At 48.2% G+C, this 23187-nt stretch overlaps 1 protein-coding gene across 1 annotated transcript; it reads right to left on the minus strand.

Moving 5' to 3' along the window:
• On the minus strand, positions 1-23083 carry VCP (valosin containing protein). The gene is made up of 17 exons (XM_028748180.2): positions 22914-23083; positions 17129-17240; positions 16548-16720; positions 15082-15224; positions 14155-14285; positions 13027-13158; positions 11635-11737; positions 6801-6934; positions 5981-6116; positions 4661-4773; positions 4339-4503; positions 4114-4236; positions 2886-3098; positions 2442-2750; positions 1696-1851; positions 1450-1604; positions 1-447 (listed from the first exon to the last, which is right to left on the minus strand). Exons 1-17 carry the CDS (start codon positions 22928-22930, stop codon positions 342-344), a joined length of 2421 nt encoding a protein of 806 aa, XP_028604013.1. The 5' UTR covers positions 22931-23083; the 3' UTR covers positions 1-341.
• Between the last annotated feature and the right edge of the window lie 104 nt (positions 23084-23187).

Below are 23187 nucleotides of genomic sequence, written 5' to 3' on the forward strand. Positions count from 1 at the left end.
TTGAATTTATGGGATTTTTTTTAATTTATTTTTGTGGGTTTTAAACTTTTAAACTTTTTGTTTTTACAGGCTATTGTACCCGTTGCTAAAGCTGCTGATTCTGCCATAAAACTAGAACAGAAATTTCCCAGAAGTGTAGTCAGTTCCTCAACTGCCCGCCCACCTGCCTCCCAACCAACAACATTGCATTTGCAGCAGCAGCAACAGACTCCTGCTGACAGAGTCTGGCACGCAGCTACATGGGTCTGACCAAGGAATGAAGAAGCCAGGAGTCCACTGACCATTGGAATCGCCCTGTACAACACGGCCTGCTCTGCAGTTTGGTCCGCTCTGGCAGCACTTTAACCATAGAGGTCATCATCGTTGTCTTCACTGTATACGTTCCCACCACCGGCGCCTCCGGTGCCCTGGCTGGGTCCGGCACCACCCTGGTTACCTGATGGGAATCTGCAAGGAACAGGCAGAGAAGAGCAGCTGTTGAATACCTTCCACGGAGCAGGAGGCCATCAAGGCTGCTTGGGGTAAGCCACAGCCACCTTCTTCCCCATGACCAGTTCTCCCTTCGCAGCTGTGGCTCAAAAGTCTCAAATTACCTGACCTGTCAAAGCAGCCCTCAGACAGCTGGCCACTTCTGGGTCTGGCCCTCTGGCCAGATCCATTTCCCCACCTTTGCTGTGGCACAGAAATGCATGGCAGACGCCCTACCTCAAAGTGCCCTCTCAGAGCCCTCTGGGTTTCTGGCTCTCTGGCCAAGCGCCAAGACATGTCCTGTATGCTTCATCCCATTTTACACCTTGCTGTGGAAGGAGGAGCCACGCAAATGGGTTCCCCCTCTGCTCAGTTCCACGCAGGCCCTTCACTCTGTCGTGAAGGCACAGAGCTACAAGGGGCACCCCAGGATGACAGAGATCCTGGGTAGTAACAGGGAGGGGAGGGGATACGGCAGCAGTGCTGGGCTACAGAGGGAAGAGATCTAGAAACAGATCCAGTCCCCTCTCACTAAACTCTAAGCACCAAGCAGCTTAAACCTGCACAGCAGTCATGCCATTTTGGTAAAAAAATAATAATAATAATTCACGAATTCCCATAAACATACTCTTCCAAAAGCTGCAAATACGATATTGATGGGGGGGAAGAGACCCAACACCTCGTACTGGGGAAACACGAGTAGCGATGGCAATCACTGCATTCCTCGTCCCGTCTAATGGGAGCTGTAAGCTCTCATGGCAAGATAGGTTTTGGAATGTGGACAGCAGGTACTGTGCAAAGTCCCAGTAGGAAAAGCAGCTCTGTACACCACAGAAGCACAAGTTGCACATTTTTGACACCAGCTGTGGTGGACCCCTTTTGGACCTCTCCAAAAACCCAGGGTCATAAATGAAGTCCCATGTAATATGAAGAGCTACTAAGAGGGAGGACACAAAGCACACGCCAATAAGCTCTGCTCACCTGAAGCTACCAAAGCCGCGGCTCTGCTGAAGGGTCTGTGCAAACATCTCATATTTGCGGATATCGTTGTCGCTGACTGAGCGGCGGGCGAAGCGCATGGCCTCCTCAAAGTGATCACGCCGGATCTCAGGGACTGGGTCATCCTCCTCCACTTCCTAAACCGGCAAAGTCACAGTTAGGAGCACAAGGTGCCACCAACAGCCACGGTCAACCCCCCCTTCCCACCCCAAGTCCAAAGACACTCACCATGGCAGAAGGGTTGGTCTGCCTCTCCCTCTCCCGCCTGATCTCATTCTCAATCGACTCCCGGATGGCCAGCTTACAGGCCCGCTGGCAAATTTCGGTTAAATCGGCTCCTGAAAAGCCATTGGTCATCTTAGCCAGAAAATCCAGGTCCACGTCCTGAGGAAACACGGGAGGTCCCACATTCATTTATAAAGCCAACTTATCCCCTGCCCTTCCAATGTATTTCCATCATGCAGGGCAGTGTATGACAGCAAGGAAAAACAAAAGCACCACATAAAAAGAAATAAAACTGCGTAAAACAACAGCAACAAAAAAGCAGGCGCAGCAGATAAAAATGAACGTTTTAAAATGAGGTTTACTACATAAAACACAAATCAACTGCCTAGTAAGACAAATATTTGTCAGAACAAAGTAGCTTTAATCAGTTGTCAGGCAGGGGGTTGGACTCGATGACCCTTGGGTACCTTCCAACTCTTAAGATTCTATGAACTGTGAGAAGGTGAATTGTTTTTTTTAAATGATATCCCACCCTTCACTCTAATGCAAATAAATTTTCTTTTCCCACCATGAAGAATTGGCAAGCAAATATTTCAATGCATCTTGATTAAAAACTGGAGGCTAAATAAAGTTGCATCATGGTCCAAGTCATGACCTCTGATCTCTGCAGGACTCCCAAGTTCTCTGCAGACACAAAAAGTGACATCTGTACCCCCCCCCCACAGCATTCCTGTCAGCCCAAAACCTGCCTTGGCCACAGGCGATTTCCTCAGGTTGGCCTTGAGAATGGCCACACGAGACTTCTCATCAGGCAGTGGGATGTAGATCAGCTGGTCCAGGCGCCCAGGGCGCAGGATGGCGGGATCAATGATGTCCGGCCGGTTAGTGGCGCCAATGATGAAAACGTTCTTTTTGGTTGACATGCCGTCCATCTCTGTTAGGATCTGGTTGATGACTCTGTCTGCGGCACCACCACCGTCCCCTATGTTCCCACCACGGGCCTTTGCAATGGAGTCCAGCTCATCAAAGAACAGCACACAGGGAGCTGCTTGGCGGGCCTGCGTGGAGGAAGGATGCTCGGTCAGACCTCAAAACATGCAAGGGCTAGGGAACCAATTCACCAGACCCAGCATGGAAATGCCAGTGTGAAAAGGGGCCACCCTGCAGGGAAAATCCAGCAGGGAGAGCTGTACCTTGTCAAAGATCTCCCGCACGTTGGCCTCGGACTCTCCAAACCACATGGTGAGCAGTTCTGGACCCTTGATAGAGATGAAGTTGGCCTGGCATTCGTTGGCAATGGCTTTGGCCAGCAGGGTCTTTCCACAGCCAGGAGGCCCATAAAACAACACCCCTTTGGAGGGGGTCATGCCAAACTTAAGGAATTTGTCAGGATGCTCTACTGGATACTGTGGAAGGAAGAAGATCAGTATCAGCCCCACAAGGTTAAAGGGAAGGGAGGAGAGAACATCCTGAGCTCAGGGCCTCGCCACACTGTGTGGCCGTGGAGCACTTGGGAAGGGCTCTGTAGTAGCAAGCAATGCTTCACTGAGCCACAGAGAGGCAGGGGTGCAACATCCGCTCAGAGTTTGACGTCTGTTCTTTCCTCACACATGCTGCTGCTACTACTTCTTATAGAATAGCCCAGGAGTATAAGCCGGCATCCCCTCACCTACAGGATGAGCACAAGCTGGTGACCCTGGTAAAATGGTCTAGGGGTCAGTAGATTGAGGATTTAATGGCGTCATGGTCGTTAATCTCACCACAAACGCACGACCCAAAATTATATAACTGATGCTTACACTGGAGCAGCCATATGGTGCCAAACATAAATGACATACAAGTAATGCTGTGACTGAAAACAATCCAGCTTAAAAGCTCAGAGAAAGTGAGATCTTCTGTTCTGAAGTCAGCCATGAGAGCGCTACCCCCAGGATCCCAAAGGAACATCGCCAGCTGCGTTTATACATGCAGAGAAAGTACATAAGCCACGTTCCTTGGCAAGTATGTGGCCCTAAACCTGCAGGTCTCATTACAGGGCTCGGAGTTTTGTAAAAAGACTTGGCAGGCATTAGAAAGCGAACCATTCAAGCAAGATACACTTAAACAGCCAAGAGAACAGAGAAGGCTTATGTGCCAGTGGGGCCTCCCTGCTCAGTAACTGGAAGGGTGTGCAAGAGCTACGTGCAGCCCTTAGTCAGGACTACCTCCTACACTTTTAACCAAGAAACAGTAGAAGTTCAAAGAACATCTGGTTATCCGCCCCCCCCCAACATCCTGCCAATGTAGCATCCATTTATATTTAAAGAACGATTTATATTTTCCTATGCAAAAGAGTGACTGATAACCAATGCTGCTGCCCATGACTAGGCCCTTAGCTTGGTCTAATGACGGTAACTGGGAGTCTCGCATCAGCAGCCTCACCTGTACAAGCTCCTGCAGTTCTCGCTTGACATCTTCCAAGCCTCCAATGTCTTGCCAAGTGACTTGTGGCACTTCTACCACCGTCTCGCGCAGGGCTGAGGGGTTGCTCTGGCTCAGGGCCCACTGCAAGGAGAGGTGGAAAGAGGTGGCTCATTGACACACGCACAATTTGCTGGGATGATCCCCCACGCCCAGAGAGAGAAGACACGGACGCGTCCCCCTTACCCTGAAGTCATCCATGGTCACAGCCAACGAGTTCATCACTTCAGCATCAATGGTCTCATCCTCAAGGTCGATGAGATCCATCTTCTTCCGGATGGCCTGAAGAGCTGCCTCTGAGCACAAAGCAGCCAAGTCTGCACCCACATGGCCGTGGGTCTCATTAGCCACCTGAAGCAAGGGAAGGAGAAGCAGGAGTAAGCAGGTGCTCCAAGTCGAGGTTCCTTGAGGAAAAGGAACCCAGCTGCTCCAATCACTCAAGAAGACCCCAAAGATCATGACGCTTGTGAGCCTTACCTCATAGGGGCAAGAAAAGAAACCAACGAACCTGTTCGAGATCAACATCATCAGCCAGCTTCATGTTCTTGGTGTGGATCTGCAAGATCTCCAGGCGGCCAGTAGCATCAGGAATGCCAATGTCCACCTCCCTATCAAAGCGACCTGCAGGGCACCAAAAGCAACACTGATATTTGCTTCTGTACGTACACCACTCCCCCATGCACAAAGGCCACCAAGGCCAAGCCCACAGGCCGCAGAACAGCAAAATGGGAGCACTGGGTGTTAAAAAGATCTCAGGGAAACACGAAAGTTAATGGACATTCCTCACAAGGTAACAAGATGATGTTTAACAAGTGAAGAAGCTTTATCTCAGCAGTGTGCTTTCAGGCTGTGTTGGCATGAATATTGACTTGAAAAGAAACTCCACTCAATTTCAGAGAATATGTGTTTTAAGATCAAGGGAAGAAAACACTGAAAGCTGTCTCTTTCAGTAAAAAGGAAAGAAAAAGGAAGTTATTTGATCCATCTTGTTAAATTAGCTGCCATTAACACTTCACAGACACCCTGTCCCAAACATAATTACATACATTTTAAAGAGGAGGCTAATGGGGTCAGTGTTACTTTTCCTGCCTTCCACATTCTCTCATATTTATAAGAGGAAGACTAGTTTTGTTTTTGTTTTTTAAAGAGTCAAGTTTAGCCTTCCTTGACATGCTGTTTTTCTACATAGCAGCATTCACACATGAAAATCCCCAGGTGCAGCTGGAGGTGGTACAATCCAGGAAATGGTTTTGTAAAATTCATTTCTGCTGCATGTACGAACTAGGCAAGAGTCTCAGTTGGATGGTGGGCGAATCAGCTCTCTGCTATCAAGCAATGTGTTTAAAAGGTGCCCACCAGGAAGCGCTCTCTCTCTCTCTCTCTCTCTCTCTCTCTGTTGGTTAGATACATGGTGCTGATAACACCAAGGTTGCAGATTCAATCCCCATACGGGACAGCTGCATATTCCTGCATTGCAGGGGGTTGGACTAGATGACCCCCAGGGTCCCTTCCAACTTGACAATTCTACGATTCCTCTCCTGTCACCACGTCTGTACCCTCACTATCATGTGAAAGTCTAAGCAAAGGAGCACTGTGATTTTCACATATACAGTACACAGCTTTCCGTTTTTAAGTGGCACTGGGAGTTTACAACCTGCGCAAACCTGAAATTTCTCCCAGGGGCTAAAAATACTAATAAATGAGCCTGCACCACATCCATGCTTTGTGAAGGTCTGTGCTAGTACTTAAGTTACCCAAAGACTATTGCATGTATTGAGCCAACATCTACCACACTGTAACACCCTCACAACAGAACAAGCCTAGTTACCAAATCGCCGGAGTGCTGGATCAATGCTGTTGGGTCTGTTGGTAGCAGCCATTACAATCACATGTGCTCGCTGCTTCAGGCCATCCATAAGTGTAAGCAACTGAGACACAATGCGCCGTTCTACTTCGCCATGTGTCTGTGGAGAGAACAGCCGATAGTGTGAAGATCTGCTAGGAAAGCGCCCAATCCCAAGGCACAAGTCGGCTTCACCACAAGCCACCCTTTCCCCTGGCCACCAAAAAAGCAAGCTTAAAAACCAAGTAGTAAGATAATCCAGCCCAAGTAGTAATTCTAGGGCAAACATGGGATCAAATGCAGACTTCAGTTCAGGACCTACGAGATGCATAATGAAAACGGGAGGAAGATGCTGGCAACCCAACACTAACTCCTTTCTGTTGCAAGCTGCCCAAAGTGGCTGGGAAAGCCAGTCAGATGGGAAGGGAACAAGTAATAAATTACTATTACTACTGTGGCAAGAATTCCTATCATCACCATCATCATCCAGAATGGGTAGGTGTGCTGCCTAGCCCTCCTCTCAGAAGGTCCGTTTACAAAGCAGAAAACCTAACTAGGCCCAGCAATGAAGTGTAGCTCCTCTGCCATGCAACTCATAAGAATGCTAAGCTAGCTTACAATACCTGATTGCAGGAGACAGAACGTTCGGAGAGCTCAAGTCCAGACTGAGGGCCTTCAACATGCCTTGGAACAGCCAAGCGCCACCTGCACCCCAGCCTATCACTCACCACTTCCTCAAGCACCCCTTCTCAAAGTGCTGTAGCCACAGAACTGAGCTCCATCAACGGATCGGCAGAAGACTCACCTTCTCTCTTTTTGGAGCAATGGCATCCAGCTCATCAATGAAGATGATTGCCGGAGCATTCTTCTCCGCTTCCTCAAAGGCCTTCCGCAGGTTGCTCTCCGACTCACCCGCCAACTTGCTCATAATCTCAGGCCCTGTGGGAAAATGGCAGTATGTTACTTAAAGAGGAAGAAGGTGACAGCAGTCGCAAGTGACAAACCCAAGTCACAGTCCTGCTTAAAGCAGCACTGCTGGTAGGAACCTGAGAAGAGGAAAACCAAAGAGACCCCAGCTTCATCTTATATATCAGGGAAGACCCCATCTTTCTACATACAGCGGACTTTAACTTTGGCCTCAGAAATTAGCTAGAAGCAAGAAAGCTATATTAGTTTTGGCCTTCCCAGTAACCTTTTAACCCAGCTTGAATGGGGATGAGCCAAAACTTTTGATTTGTCTGTTACTTTTTCACCCTCCTGACTAATCTCCCATAAGCAATACATTGCAGTGGTCAGCAAAAGCTTTCAGAAGGCTGCTGGCACCGAACTCCCCTATCTCGTGACCATGTCCTTTTCTCTGACCAACGTTCGACACTCCCATTGTTCTAGGTGCATTTTGTAACAGGGAATTTCATTAGTGCGAGCAGTTTCTAGCTGTGGGTACAATACTGGGCCTACGATTTCAGATTAAAACTGCAGAATGGAAGGAAAGGAGGACCTTTTTCTGCCTCCCCACTGCCAGCTACTCTCTGAAGACTGGAGAAGACCCTCTTAAGAATATTAGGGGGGTGGGCAGGGGAAGGGCTAGACCATGTGAAAAATGAACATAGTATCTTAGCTGCAATTCATTCATTTCCAGCTTTGTATTCTTGTTAAAAAAAGGGGTGCATAGACATTCTGTTGTCGCGCCCATAACCTTGGTTTAAGGCGCCCTTTAGCTCCTAGCTTTCATACATCAGTTTCTAACCATGGTACTGACCAAGTTAATAATCAGCAGAACAAGCTAGAGAAATCCCCAAACATGCCATCATCCCCTTAGCCAGGTGACCAAGTTGGAACCAACGCATTTGAAATGTATAAATCTGAGTGATCCCTGCTGTGTAACCTTTGTACGTGATTTGGAACTGGACTCCCCCTGTATCTTCTGACTGCAGTCTGAATAAACCTTTTCTTTTTCCATCTGTGGTGTGATATTATTTGGCTCGTCACCCCAGCTGGACAGTTTGTCCGTAACACTGTCCACGTGGCACTCAAACTCCTTTCCAACCCAACACCTGAGCCGATCAACAGTGGCAGCCCCAAACTGCCAGTCTGGGAACTAATCCAGCTGCTCCATATCCTGGCTTTCCATTTCTCCTCTCTGCCTTTCAATGACTCCATTAACAAGCAACTATGGCTTAGTGTGAATGTGCAAGAATGTAGGTTCCTGGAGGAAAGATCATGGCTGCTTAGCTCCTCTCCCAGTCATGCTGCTGGCGCCGCCCTGCTGTGAGCTAAGCCATGGATCGGATTGGCATGTTCTGTAAACCTAAGCTCAGAGTTTGTCTCACTCCAGACATGCCACAAGCTGTAACCAAGGTCTATTCTTCTTTTACTGCTTGTGGTTTGTCTGAAACAAGACAACATGCCAAGCCATGGTTCAACTCACAAAAATGCAGCAGCAGACCAGAGGGACAAAGTGGCTGCCATCTCCTCTCCGGGAGCCTGCACACACATGCCAAGTCATGGACTGGCTGAATGTTGTGTGTGAACTGAGCCAATGAACCTCTGCAGACTGATGCAGCTATTTTCGATTCAAAAATAGAGAGTAGACTCACCACTTTCTATTCACCTGAAATTGCACTGCATAGATCAAAGTACTTCCTTTGGGCTCCTCAAGGGGCAAGTGAGGTTTCCAAGGAGACAGGTTCTCTATTGACAACTGAGTTTGGCAAAGCCTTTCATAAACACCCAGCACCCAAGGGAAGAATAAGGATCCTCCCCTGAAGCAAGGCTGAGTTGAGATCTTATAACTGAAAATGGGCAGCTGTTTCCAAGAGTTTAGTACTACGTTCTCTGTTAAAGTGGTGCATTTTGATACAGTGGTACCCCGCAAGACGAATGCCTCGCAAGACGGAAAACCCGCAAGACGAAAGGGTTTTCTGTTTCAGAGGCGCTTCGCAAGACGAATTTCCCTATGGGCTTGCTTCACAAGACGAAAGCCCATAGGGAAATCTCCGGGGACCTGTTTTAAATTGCTGGCGGTCGGGAGCAAAGACTTTCGCCCACAGCCGGCCTTCAGAAGAGGTCCTGGACCTCTTCTGAAGGCCGGCGGGGGGCAAAAGTCTTTGCTCCCCCCCGCCTGCCTTCCCGGGACAGCGGAGACTTCTCCGCTGCCCCGGGCGATCTTAAAATGCTGGCGGGCGGGAGCGAAGCGGTCGCTGCCGACCCCCAGCATTTTAAAATCTCCCCGGGACAGCAGAGAAGTCCCGCCCCGCTCCAGATGGCTGCGCAAAGCTGCCTGCAGTCGCGGGACTGCAGGCAGATCTGCGCCACCATCCCGAGCGGGGCGCTAAGTCCCGCCCCGCTCGGGATGGCGGCGCAGAGCTGTCTGCCGTCCCGGGATCAGCGCAGCTCTGCGCGGCCATCGGGAGCCGGGGGCGAAGCCCGCCCCGCTCCAGATGGCCGCGCAAAGCTGCCTGCAGTCGCGGGATTGCAGGCAGATCTGCGCCACCATCCCGAGCGGGGTGCTAAGTCCCGCCCCGCTCGGGATGGCGGCGCAGAGCTGTCTGCCGTCCCGGGATCAGCGCAGCTCTGCGCGGCCATCGGGAGCCGGGGGCGAAGCCCGCCCCGCTCCAGATGGCCGCGCAAAGCTGCCTGCAGTCGCGGGATTGCAGGCAGATCTGCGCCACCATCCCGAGCGGGGTGCTAAGTCCCGCCCCGCTCTGGATGCCAGCGCAGAGCTGTCTGCCGTCCCGGGACTGCAGGCAGATCTGTGCCGCCATCCCGAGCGGGGCGCTAAGTCCCGCCCCGCTCTGGATGCCAGCGCAGAGCTGTCTGCCGTCCCGGGACTGCAGGCAGATCTGTGCCGCCATCCCGAGCGGGGCGCTAAGTCCCGCCCCGCTCTGGATGGCGGTGCAGATCTGCCTGCCGTCCCGGGATCAGAGAAGCGTTCGCTGCCGACCCCCAGCATTTTAAAATCTCCCCGTGTCCCGGTAAGATTTTAAAATGCTGGGGGTCGGCAGCGAAGCCCTTGTTCCCCCCCAGCCCCCCCCCCAGCCTTCAGAAGCCCTTGTCCCCCCCCCAGCCTTCAGAAGAGGTCGGGGGAGAGACTGTCCCCGGACCTGGTCTGAAGGCGGTTTCCCTTGGAACGCATTAATTGATTTTCAATGCATTCCTATGGGAAACCGTGCATCGCAAGACGAAAAACTCGCAAGAAGAAAAAACTTGCGGAACGAATTAATTTCGTCTTGCGAGGCACCACTGTATATTGTTATATTTTATTTACTGCCTACATTGTAATTTTGAGCTGTTGCCCAACATTGTCAGTTGCATTGATAACATTTGCTATTTATTTAGGTTATTTTGAGGTCACCTAATAACTGAAGAGTCAGTGTCAGTTCCTAGACTGAGAAGCATGTGCTCAATGCAGCGCTTTTCTGGCCTTCGTCCAGGATATTACAGAACTCCCTTTGGTACCAATATCAAAAGGTGGAGGGAAACAGCTCTATAGGAGGAGAGCACAGCAGGGTGGGACTCCGCTCCCTTGCTCATGGGCAGCCACCATGGTGATCCAGGAGGAGAGGGAGCTGCACATCACTGCAAGCTGGCTAGGAAGCACAAGTATACCAAAAACTGCCCAAAGTCCCCTGGAAGCAATACACAGTATGATGCAATCTCATCCAACAGAGAAGGAAGATACAAATACTGAAACTGAGATGTAATTTTAGCAAGGAACCCTCCATACCGAGAATTTAACTTTTGTGAAAGGTCTTGTCCACAAGGAAAGACATTTTTAAAACAGCCTCTACTTGCTCTCCACCTCATTGCCTTTTGCTCAATATCAAGCTAGCCATACAGCTGAAGGAGTCAACATGAAGGTGAACATGACCACAGCAACTCAGACATGGTGACTTCAATGCACTTTATGGGGGGCTTCCCTTACACCTGATCCAGAAGCTGTAGTTAGTTTAGAAAGCTGCGGCACAGCTGCTTCATAGGAGTGAGACCCTGTTAGCATATAATATCTCCGCTCAGAGATTAGCACCGGTTACCAATTTGCTACAAGAACAAGTTCAAGGCATAGAGCCCGGAACAGTTTTGGGACCAGTTTACTTGCAGGATTACCTTACCCTAGAGGAGCCCACTCAACCGCTTCACTCTGTGGAACTGTCACTGTCATCAATGCCACACGAGACTCATTCCACAGTTGCAAGTAAACAGAACTTTTTAGCGTGGCAGCTCTAACCTTTGCAACTCCCTGCTTATGGACCAGGGGGATTATTGCATTGTCTTTGTTTTCATTTTTATTATGTATTATGTGTTTTTTTATATTGTGATTTTATGTTGTGAACCACCCTCAGATCTGTGGGTATAAGGGACTATATAATAATAATAACAATAATAATAATGTGGGTGCCTTCACTACACTTTTCCAAAACTGGCTTAAAACACAAAGGAAAACCTATCCAGGCATGCAGAAGCTACATGTGCTATAATCTGTTTTAGCTTACTGTTGATTTTAATTAAACACCCATTTTAAATGTCTTTTATTGATAATTTTAATGGGGTTTTTTGTAAACCAATTTGAGGCTTTATCAAACACTATATAACCTTGGATAAATAAATAAAAAACCATGAAGCTGCTCCCAGGCACTCACCGTTGATGAGGAAGAAGAAAGCTCCAGTCTCATTAGCCACTGCTCGGGCAATCAAGGTCTTCCCAGTACCCGGTGGACCATACAGCAGGATTCCACGGGGAGGCTAGAGAAAGGCAGGTACGTTGCTTAGCATTTGAGGGTTAAATCCAAATTCTGGTAAAGACCTGTAGTGCTATCCAGAAAGTATCTGCCCTAGGACCGTGGGTGCCTTGGGCTGTGCATGCCACAGGCACACGTGAGTCTGACGTCGGCCCGCCCGCCGGGGTGTGCACGTGACGTCACATGTGCACATCAGCATGCGTGCTGATGTCAGACCGCATGCCTCCCGGCACAAACATTTGTGGCCAGTCCTGTCATGGGGAGTGTTGTGGGGGCTGGAGCAGCTGCAGCCCCGCACACTCGGCACCTATGTACACCACAGAGGACTAAGCAAGGAAGGGTTGGTTTGCACCATCCTGGTCTGTGCCTGGTCTGTTCTTCCAGTCAGCAAGAGTGTGTGGGTTTTCACTGCAGCACTTTGTTTGACCTGCATGGTTATCTGCCTGCAGGTAAGTGTGTCTGTGCTGACTGTAGCATGGGGCACTGCTTCTTTGCTGGCAGGGTGAATACAGGCAGGGGTGTGGTACAGGGCCTGCCAAGAGTGGCAGGGGATGATGCCAAAGGGATTCACCACCATTTCAGGAGCCACAGAGACAGGTGAACGCCCCCATCCCCATGATATAGAATTGTAGGACAAACATTATGGAAGAGTCCTGCATCCCTCTCCCAGGGTGAGAGCCTGGTTGAGGGGTAGTTTGATTTGCTGGGGTTCCCTCTTGCCCCCTGAGTGAGCGGCAGGGGGAGAAGAGTTGGAGTGGATTTATAATCTTCCTTCTGACAGTGTGGGATGTGCACACACCCAGTTTACTATCTGCGGCCCTGATCTCCCAGTCAGATACAGTGATAGAAGGTGGCACTCATATTTGCCTGGGTGGGCAGGTGGCCATGAAGATGCTGCCTCAATTTTCACCTTCATTGTGTTCTTCTGGTGCTTGCTAAAAACATTTCTGTTTGGACAACCCTACCAACGTATGTAGAATATTTACATGCATTTTAATCTGTCTTTAGGTTATTGCTGATTTTAATGACGATTTGAAAGCTTTAAATAGCTGCTTTTACCAACATTTTTGTTATTCTATTCTATTCGTAAAGTACTTTTGAGATTTTCAACAATCAAGCTATATACAGATTTTATTAAATATAGAAATACACCAGCGCATGATATCAGAGCACTCTTGAAGCAGGGCTCTAGCATTCATTAGTACATGAACACCTGAGCAGAAGCAGCACCTGCAGGACATGTTTGCTACCCACACAGAGTCCAACCCGTCATGAGTGGGGTCAGATACTCACCTTCACACCAATAGCCTTAAAGAGAGCAGGGTGCCGGAGAGGCAGCTCAACCATTTCCTTGATCTGAGCCAACTGCTTTCGACAGCCTCCAATGTCATCATAGCCCACTTCATTCAGGGACTCCTCTTCATCCTGGCATGTTTTCAAGGGACAGAGAATAAATGTACTGAGGACCTCATGGTCAAAGCAGTATGACAACTATATCAGATAAATTCAGAAATGCTAAGTCCCAAGCATACTATATTTTTATGAGCTAGCTCATAAAAGGACTCAAGGACCAAGATCCAGTCAAGCTGGATGAGTGCTTATTTGTGGCTCAGGACCACAATACCTCAAGGACTGCTTCTCTACATATGCAATCATCACTGGAGGCCCTTCTTCACGTGCCTCCTCCACGAGAGGTCCCTAGGGTGGCAGCATGAGAACGGGCCTTTTCTGTGGTGGCTCTCCATTTGTGGAATGCTCTCCCCAGGGAGATTTGCCTAGTGCCTTCATTACATATCTTTAGGCACCAGGTGAAACCCTCCCTCTTCAACAGGCGTTCGGCTGATTAACATTTTATGGCTTTTTAAATGGGTTTGTGCAAGGGAAGGGTCTATTTATATTTGTCTTATTATGTATTTTTTATTCTCATTTTGTACTTTCCTGTTGTTAACTGCCATGGGATCTTCAGATGAATGGTGGTATACAAATAATAATAATAATAATAATAATAATAATAATAATGATAATAATATTTTCCAACATGGCTCTTAGCCTATGTTATCAAACATTTTCTTTTCCTTCTAACAGACAGTATGTTAAAAACCAGCCGGTCACCATTTGGGTGGTATAGCACCCAAGGAAGTGATCTCAGTCTACAACCTTGTCCAGTTCATCCGTCATAGGAACATGTGCCAAAGCTACAATAACCACTTTAGCTGGGAATGGGAAATTCCTGTGACAGGAACATAGCACATGGCTGCTTTGGTATTCAACAGCTCTGCCTTCCTTCCCGAGGGGGACTTTCCCCCAAGAACCAAATAGCAGACAGTGCTTTTAATCCTCAACTTTGTTTCCCCACCACACCGCTTATGGCCTGCTCTAAGTCACAGAATGAGAGCTGTGGAAGAGGCCTGCTCAACTCACCTCTCGTTTGATAGGCTCTCCCTCACAGTGAATCACGGTGTCTGGAGCTACTATGCAGTATGGGCTGGGGTCTGTCTCCACCACTTTGAACTCGACTGCACGCATCCCTCCGCGCACAAGGAAGATGTCCCCTGAAATTATCAGCATATTAATGAGGGTCAAGACACCACCCACCTCCAGAACAAGTGCTCTCAAGAGTTGTAACGGTTCCCCATCCCTCTACTTAAGAAAGCTCAGAACTGAGGGAGCAGGTGAAGGTTTCCAGAGGAGATGCTTCCTTTACTATAGACTCACAGTTTAGGACAAAGTCACAGTGGCACTAGTAGCTCTGGGAACTTCCCCAAAGGGAACAGGAATGGCAGATGTTGCTTCTAGGAGAAACGGCAAGCCAGCCTGACCACTACTACCGGGGGGGGGGGGGGGGGGGAGAACTGCATGGTCTCGCCTCACTTGACTGAATAGGGCCTACAGAATTGTAAAGTTGGCTACACACCAGAGAAGCTCAACACAAGGCCCCTCTGCTCTTGGCTACTTCTCAATGCTTCACAATCAAAAGACCCTAGACTTACGGCTTAGACACTGACAGCTGTTTCAAACAGTCTAGAGGCAGTTTCTGCAACACCACTGCTCACTGCACATGGCAGGAAGCCACAGACTTTCATTTGGGGCAAAACAGAACTGGGAAAATTTAGTCAAAGACACCAGCTCACAAGCAACCCAAATAAAAGTTTATAGCTTGGACTAAAACTGTTCAGATGTTTTGGGACTCCAGCTCTCATCATCCCTGACCACGCTTCACCACCTGAAAAATTCAGGGTGGCATAAAAATGCAACTAATAAAATAATAAACATGGATGACAGCGGGTTGAAGAAAGCTTGTCTAAAGTATTCTCCACAGCAGCTTCTATACTGGTTTAGTGCCCTTACCTTTTCTGATGGGTCTGTATGCTTCCAGGAAGTATGGCTTGAGGTACACCTCAAACAGGTTCCCTGTGATCCCTTCCACTGTGTCATCAATGGGCAGCACATGGATGCGCTTGCCATACTTCACATCTGGACAAGGCTGGATGCTGGAAAGAAAGAAGGTGCCTTTGTGACCCTCAAGTGGCCCCCAATTTGCGAACTAGAAACATCTACAAGAAACAACTTCCCAGTCTCAATGAAAAGGACAGAGCAGTCAGCTACCCTTTCACTTCCTTCAGACTTCCTATTCATTTCCAACTTTTCGATGGCAGACTTAGGAACATAGGAATTTCTCTCATCCAGTCAGGACAAGGGGACATCTAGCTTGGTATTGTCTACATTGACTAGCAGCAGCTCTCTGGAGTTTTAGGCAAGGAATCTTTCTCAGCCCGACCTGGAGATGCTGGCGACTGAACCTGGGACCTTCTGCATGCAAAGCAGATGTCCAGTCACTCAGATACAGACCGTCCCTGTCATTCCCCTTCCATCCAGGAAGGGTCCCAGCTCAGGGGTACACCGCCTGCTCTGCATGTAGAAGGTCAAGACTGAGCATCTCCAGGTAGGGCTGGGAGAAGCCCCCACCTGAAACCCTGTAGAACTGCTCACCAGCTCACTTAATAAGGAGTTATACGGTCCAGCGGTCTGTCTCGGAATGAGGCAGCTTCCTAGTCCATTGGTTTTCTGCCCTACCCCACCTCACTCTGGCCTCCAGCTCTTCGGACTTTTTCTTCCAATTTCCTTCTCTCCCCAACCCTCTGCAAAAGGACTGGAACAAAATGCTTCAAACTCTACAGCTCTCTCAAATTCAGCATAATTTATAGAAATAAGTCAATACTGACATAATTTTTTCCAAGTGAAGAACATTATGATAATAAGAACCCCAGAACTCATGATAAAAAGAATTCCAGAGACTCCACTTTTACATAGGTACACTGGTTTAATGAGGTAAGAATATGGGGCAGCTTCAGCAGGCAATTTGTTTTGGAGTGAGGCAATTTGTCTTGCAATGTCAATTTAAAGGGGACATTGTTTACCCCCAAATGGAGTAAGTGTCTCCATAGGTCACAGTTATTCAAAGCATGCCAGTTCATGTGACTCCCTAGCCCTACCACACGCTCCCTTCCTCTTAGCAGGGAACACAGAAGTTAGCTTCTCGGCAGTTTTCCTGTTCAACTCTGTTTATTCTAGGTAACAACTGTGTCAGATTAAGCTATTAATCAAGCTCCCCTTGATCAAGTTATTAATTTAACCCATCAATAACTTCATAAACAAGTCCACACCAATGCCACTAATGTTGACAATTCCCTTTACAAACAGGCAACAATAACCAACACAAGGCAGCATGCTTGGAAGAACTCTTTCCACATATTAGCCACAGGCTTACTGACCAAATTAACTCGTGTGTGTTTAACAGGACATGCAGACCTCACCTGATCACGTCTCCAAGGCGCACCCTCAGATTGTTGCGAACAACCCTGTTCATGCGGATTTTCTCATCAGAGCAGGTGTCATCAGACAGGACGATGCACACTGCCTCTCTCCTCTTCTTCCCTTTCAGCAGGACTGTATCTCCCCTAAACAGCTGCAATTCATCCATTTTGGCCTGAAAACAGTAAGTGTGAGAAAGCAGGTCAACAACTGAATTTTAAAAACAAATTGGTATATTAATTCTGCTGATCTGAAATTGACTACAACTGGTAATGTACTAGTTTGATAAAAGCATCCAGTTAAGCACAAAATATTAATCAGCAGAAGGGATACAAGGCCGAATAAAGACAAATTTAGGAGAAAGGGTGTCCTGTTGGGGTAACCCACAGGTACCCGGTTGTAACTGTGTGGGGGTGTTAGATATGATGTAAAGCCTCTTCCTGAAAACCCACTGAGCCACTAACAGTCAGAATAGGCAATACAAATAGCCTGTTCAGAGACGACTTTCTCCATTCTGTGTCAAAGTCACCAACAAATTGCACATATCAGTGATATAGCTCTCTATTGATAATGTTGAACACACCTGTGACAGTGACACAACACTGTTGTCCTCGTTGATTGCTTCATCAACAATTAGCCGATTGGGCCTGTTCTTCTGCTTGAGAATTGCAGTTGACAAGTCATCAGCTTTGGAACTGTAACAAGAGAAGACAAGAGTTGTTAAGAGCATAGGAGACGGAGCCACACCCTTGTTCGACCATTTGCATTCTATGCATCTTTGTTGCATTTTCTTTTAGTTGAAAGGCAAGTACAACTTTCTATGCAACAAAACTCAAAACAAACATGAGAGCACAAGGTGTTCTCCCACAGTGCCCTCTACTCTGTTTTCTACTGAGCAGTTATAGATCAGAAACATTCAGAAACCACTTACCATTGAAGAAAGCAAGCAGTGTGGCAAACAACCCACATACAAAGAGCCCCCCCATTAAGTGATAGTCCCTAGGCAAATCTTGACACTTATTCTGTCAAAATGTTTGTGTAGACTTCCCAGAAGATGCCCAAGCTTAGTCTGCATCAGAACACCAAGAGAGGGGAGGAATTAAAGGGTGTACAATAGCCAGAGTCCTTCTGCAAGCCCTCAACATCTCATTTCCCACATGGAGGTCAAAATTCAACACAGATTAATTGCTCAAACCATTTAAGGTTCTGTGAGCTAAAACCAGCACCTGACTTGCGCTCTGGAAGTGCAGCTGCCGCAGCAACAACACTGCTGCATCAAGCTCCCTAACAACCCCAAAGTCGAGGCACAGAAAGGGTCCCACAAACATTTCAAGGTTGACAGTCGGGGAAGTTGGACCCCATCGATTAAGCCTTGGTGGGTCATAAACTGCCACGAGTCCCCCTTTACCATCACCTGCAGGCAACCTCCCTGGCCAGCTACAGAGCAAGATCAAAGACTTGATAACCTAAAGCCCTGAAGGATCACACAGCAAAGGTTCTAAGAAGATGAAGAGCAGCCCTATCCCATCACTTGTTGCTCTACAAACACTTCCACTAAGAAGAGGCAGAATCACTGAAGAGTCTCTTACAATATCCAGTTTGCAGTCCAAATTGTCCAAGGGTTGTTGTTTTTTTAAACTAAGCAAGAACTTCAACACAAGTCTGAGAATGTGTTGAACTGAAAGAGGCCTGGGTAAGTTTCATTAGCTCATCAGTTCCACCCTTAAGTTGGAAACTGACACATCATAGCTTTACGTTGCCAAAAACAAAAGTGAAACTGATCGTTTCTTTTGCAAAGTTCAAGCAGAAAATACATGAATGGTATGAAAATGGGAGTTCTTCAAGTATTTTGTTCCCTGGCAGATATGCTTATAGGCAAAGCCTAAAAGAAGAAAACCCCTAAGAAACTCAGGACAACACAGTGTGAAATGAGTTAGCCTACTGGAAGTGACTGGTAGATGCTTTGCAGGATGCCAAATAGGACACCAAGCCAACCCTCCTAAATCTGCCTTCAATGATATGCAGCAACTGAGGAAATACAGATGAGATTACACTAGTTAAGACTGACTGCTAAGATGAAGCACAACTGTCATGGTACCAGCAAACCCAAACTTGGAGGAGGGTGAGATGCAGCACCTGGGGCCAACTCTCTAGAGAAGAGCCAGATATTGTTCAGGCAACTTAATGTGCTCAAGTGTGATGCGGTCAAGTAATGTAATGTGGGGGTTTTCTCCACCATCATATTTTGGCAGGGAACGTGCCATTATTAGACACAAGTTGCTTCATAAAATTGTCAGTCATATGATGAATAGAAATAATGCAATTCAAACTAAGCAACTGGAATGGATTAAGTATCAGTCAGCCCTAAAAAGGTTGTAATCGATTCCCCATCCCCCATTGCATAGGCCTGGAAAGCACAGCTTCTCAGGTATGTTAAACAGTTTTCAGTGCCTTCAAGTTTTCTTACCTCTAAATAATGAAAGGGAATAGCTTAAATGAGTGGGAATATCATAAAATGTAATCAGTCTGCACATCTTTAAAAATTTAATTCCAGTAAAATAATCTCAACGTAAAGTATTGAATATGCTTCGGGGTAACATTTAAGTACTCTAACTGCACTCTTCTAATAATGTTTTTCAGTTCATTTACTTTGGGCTATTGGAAAAAATTAATATTTATGCAGAACATAAACTTTAGTTGGGTGGCCTTAATGTAAGGCAAACAGACATGCTAAATCAAATCACAAAACGTATCTGGAAATGGAACATTGAGAAAGTTCTCTGGAAAATTTTCCAGTGCAAGAAAACCCACATTCCTGGTGGCAGAGGATCAACTCCAGGTCCCTCTTACCAATTAAGAGAGGTGAAGAGTGTAAGTACAATACTGGGAAATGTAAGCAGCTATCAGAGAGCTACAGGGAACTGATTTTAACCCTCTTCATGACTTTTGGAATGGGGCACTACCCAGGCAGCAGTCTTCAGAAGAGCAAAGGAAAAGACACCGAGGACAGCTTGAGGACAAAAGCCTCAAGATCCACAGCTGGCTGTACCAATCTAGGTCACTTCCAGTAGAAGACGGTCCTCCAGCAGAACATGCAAAAATTGAAAACTGAAGAAAACACAAATGTGAATAAGCAAGCACTGTGGCAATGAAGTTTCAAATAACAGCATGGTGGCTACTACTTTCTTAGAACCAGGCCATCAAGATTCCTGACAGATCTTCAGGAAGATACTTGGCTAGAGGAAATACTTGAAAGCCAAGGGACCAGTTAGCTCTACCACAGAAGACACTTCATTTGGAATTGTAACTGGAAGCAGATTATGGAGGAAGAGATCTGTTGTTTCACAGCTAACCAGAAAGTTGGTTCTTCCAAGCTGCTGTAACTGCGTTAAAAATAGAAGGAAGGATCTCCGCAATGACACCAGTGAATTTCAAGCAGCTGGTCTTGCCTCACCCATGTCACCTGAGAACAACCAGTTTAAAAGAAAAACAAATCAACTTCAGCCAACAAAAGGAAGATGAAACCTAGATTTGCAAATAATAATTTGTGAAGGTTCAGGAAATTTTCTAGGCAACAAAGCTAGTAGGAAAGGGTTCAGCTGACTGTTTACTATTAGTTAAGAAAAAAGCTAAAAACTGTTAGATTCATGTATTCGAGGCCTGTATGTTTAAGTAGAGGAACCAATACTTGTATTTTTGACTGGAAACCAGGGAATTCCACAGGAAGAAAATACTCAAGCGTCTACCTACCTGCCAATTATCTTCCTGCTCTCATGCAAAGTCATCCAAACAAAAAAAATTCCTTCCAGTAGCACCTTAAAGACCAACTAAGTTAGTTCTTGGTATGAGCTTTTGTGTGCATGCACACTTCTTCAGATACAACTGTGTATCTGAAGAAGTGTGCATGCACACGAAAGCTCATACCAAGAACTAACTTAGTTGGTCTTTAAGGTGCTACTGAAAGGATTTTTTTTGTTTGTTTTGACTATGGCAGACCAACACGGCTACCTATCTGTAACTGCAAAGTCATCCAGACATACTTTACAAGGTTTTAAAAAGGAAGTTTCTGGCAAGGCTCCTTTCACCTCACAATGTTTGCCAAGTTGAGAAGCACCCAGTGATGCAAAATTAATTCCAATACTGATTAGTTAAGTTCTTGTGAACTCAGTGCCCCCAAACTTCTCTATTCCAGCCATCAAATTTTTTTAATGTAGCAGAATTAGAAGAAGGAACAAGACTTCTATTGTTATTCTATTGTTAAAGAGAGTGCTGTTTTCATACAAGTGTGTTTTTAGGCTGTGAAAAGGGACCATAGTTCACAGGAGCACAAAATACCCAGATTCAATCCCCGACATCTCCAGGTAAGGCTGAGAAGACTTCATGCTTGAAAGCCTAAAGAGCTGCTGCCAGTCAGCTCCATACTGAGCTAGATGGGCCAATAGTAAGAAACAGCTTTGGCTATTGTTGGACTGTCCCACCACCCCACTTCCCAGCAGCTGCTTCAGGATTCCTGTTTTTAAAAGGGCATGAGTTTTTTTTGCTGCATAACATCAGAAAGCCAAATCAGAGTGAGGGCATGAAGCAGTTTGCTCAGAGCAGGCTTTGTACCAACCCCACAAAGTCAATTAGTTGTTGTGACATCATGCCAAATAAGAAAACAATGCTTCCAGACCTTACTGTTGATTGGCAATTGCTATTCATATTGCAGGAAACCTCCCCCCACCCCCCAAAATGGACAGTACATTTTTGCAAGGTGACAAATGTTTTGTGAAATGCTGTTTCTGTTGTCACTTAACCATGACTGTTTCTCACCTCTCCCAGCATAGCTGTTGAGAGCCCTTTAAGACAGAAATTTTTAAAATTATCCTAAGCCTTTAGTGACTCTACCAACAGCATAAGACCAGCTTGTTGGTCCTAACATGTTTCGCTCTGATAGCCAGTGGAGCTCAAGCCAAAATGGAAGAGCCTAATCAGCAAGTGATGTGCAAATTGGTTTCATTTCCATTCCTTGTTCATTTGAGAGTTAAGACCAGGAAGTGGTGAACCTGGTCTCTAGCTGGTATCACATGACCAATGCTTTGTGGCTTCCATATGACAAGATGGCTGCCACAGCTAAGAATTCCTACTGAAACACCCCAGCATGCTACTTTGCTTACTAGCGAGAAAATCCCACGAGGCAGTGTGTTTTGCTAAGTGGAGCAGGTGCAAGTTTAGCAGCCACAATTCTCCCGTGGAACAATGGGAGGTGATGACCAGCTTGAGCATATACTCTACTGAGCCAGCCACATGAGGGGGGACCCGGCTTGAAAGTACCTAATGGCAGCAAGGCCAGTTACCCTGCTGTTATGCACTGGGGAGAAAGAGAGGAGCTGCCCAAGAGCCTCGGAGTTCAGCGGGCTAAGCATTCTCGCCAGTGTGGCTTGAGGATCCATCGAGAACCATAGAAGGATCTGGCCTGCAACTTGACAGCATGTTGGAAAAGGGACCCCCCCTCCCCATATCTGACAAGTGTGAATCTAAAGGCCCTTGTTTCTTATTAAAGAGGCTTGTTTCTTATGTGGAACGAAGGATCATTGGAAGCCCAAGGGCTCCTTGCAGGTAATATTCTCCTTTCTGGGGAGGCCCCCTTCCTCCTCCTCCTCCTCCTCCGTGATTCAGCAACCCTTCGGGAGCCACGTTCAGAAGCTGCCTGGCGACGCCCCCTGAACCGGCAGATCCAGCCAGGGCGGCCCTCCTTCCGCCGCAGCCCTGGAGGCGCCTGGCGGGGGGAGGCGGCGCTGGATCCGCCGGCGAGGGGGGCAGGCCGCGGAAAGGAGCCCCATAGCCCCCGGCCCGGCCAAGCGGCCTCTCTCTCTCCCCTCGCAGCGCCGGCCCAGGAGGCGGCGGGTGACTCGGCAGAACTGGCGGAGCAGGAAGTGGCCTCGCCGAGAAGGAAGCGCCTCCTCCCTCCGGGTCCTCCCCCCCCCCCGGCGCCCGGGGGCATCGCGCCCCCCCGGACCCCCCCACAAAAGACCCCTCAATGAGAGGCTGGGGGGGAGGAGGCCCCAACCGGGGGGGGGGAGGCAGGAAGGAGCCGGCGCCCCCTCCCCTTGAGGAAATGATGGCGCCCCCCTCCCCTCAAGGAAGGCTTTGGGGGGGGGAGAGGCGACGGCGGGGGGGGGGGAGAGAAATGGCGGCGCCTGAGGAAGGGGGAAACGGGGGGGGGGGCTTTTCTGTCTCCCCAATCCGCCGCCCCCCCCTCGTAGGACCGGGCGAGGGAGCGAAGGAGGCGGCGAGGCCTTCCTCCTCAGGCGGCGGCCCGGAGGGAAAGGGGACCGGGGGGGGTCCTCCTGTCAGGCGGGTCTCCCCCCCCCCCGTGTGAGACTCACTCGGCTCCCGAGGCCATGGCGGCAAGGCTGGGCTGCAGCGGTCTCGAAGGGTGGCTCGGCCTGGGCGCCGCGCTGGCTCTCTCTGCTCGCTCTCTCCTCGCTCGCTCGCTTTCCCCTCACGGATCAACGCCGACTCATCGGGAGTGACGCTCCGCCCGGCGTGCTAGGCCGCGCTCTGCCTAGCAACAGGTGCCGCGGCGGCCAATCGGAAAAAAGGAAACCGGCCCCGCTCGGCCAATCCGGAGGAGGGGCGGGAAAAAAAAGCCGCAACGCT

This window comes from Podarcis muralis, chromosome 11 (genome assembly GCF_964188315.1).
Source record: "Podarcis muralis chromosome 11, rPodMur119.hap1.1, whole genome shotgun sequence".
NCBI lineage: Eukaryota > Metazoa > Chordata > Lepidosauria > Squamata > Lacertidae > Podarcis > Podarcis muralis.

Coding starts and splice junctions, on each gene's coding strand:
- VCP (XM_028748180.2), bottom strand. Junction 6,117..6,800: donor TTGCTCCAAAAAGAGAGAAG/GTGAGTCTTCTG, acceptor TTCTCTCCACAG/ACACATGGCGAAGTAGAACG. Junction 4,774..5,980: donor TCCAGCACTCCGGCGATTTG/GTAACTAGGCTT, acceptor GGTGCCCTGCAG/GTCGCTTTGATAGGGAGGTG.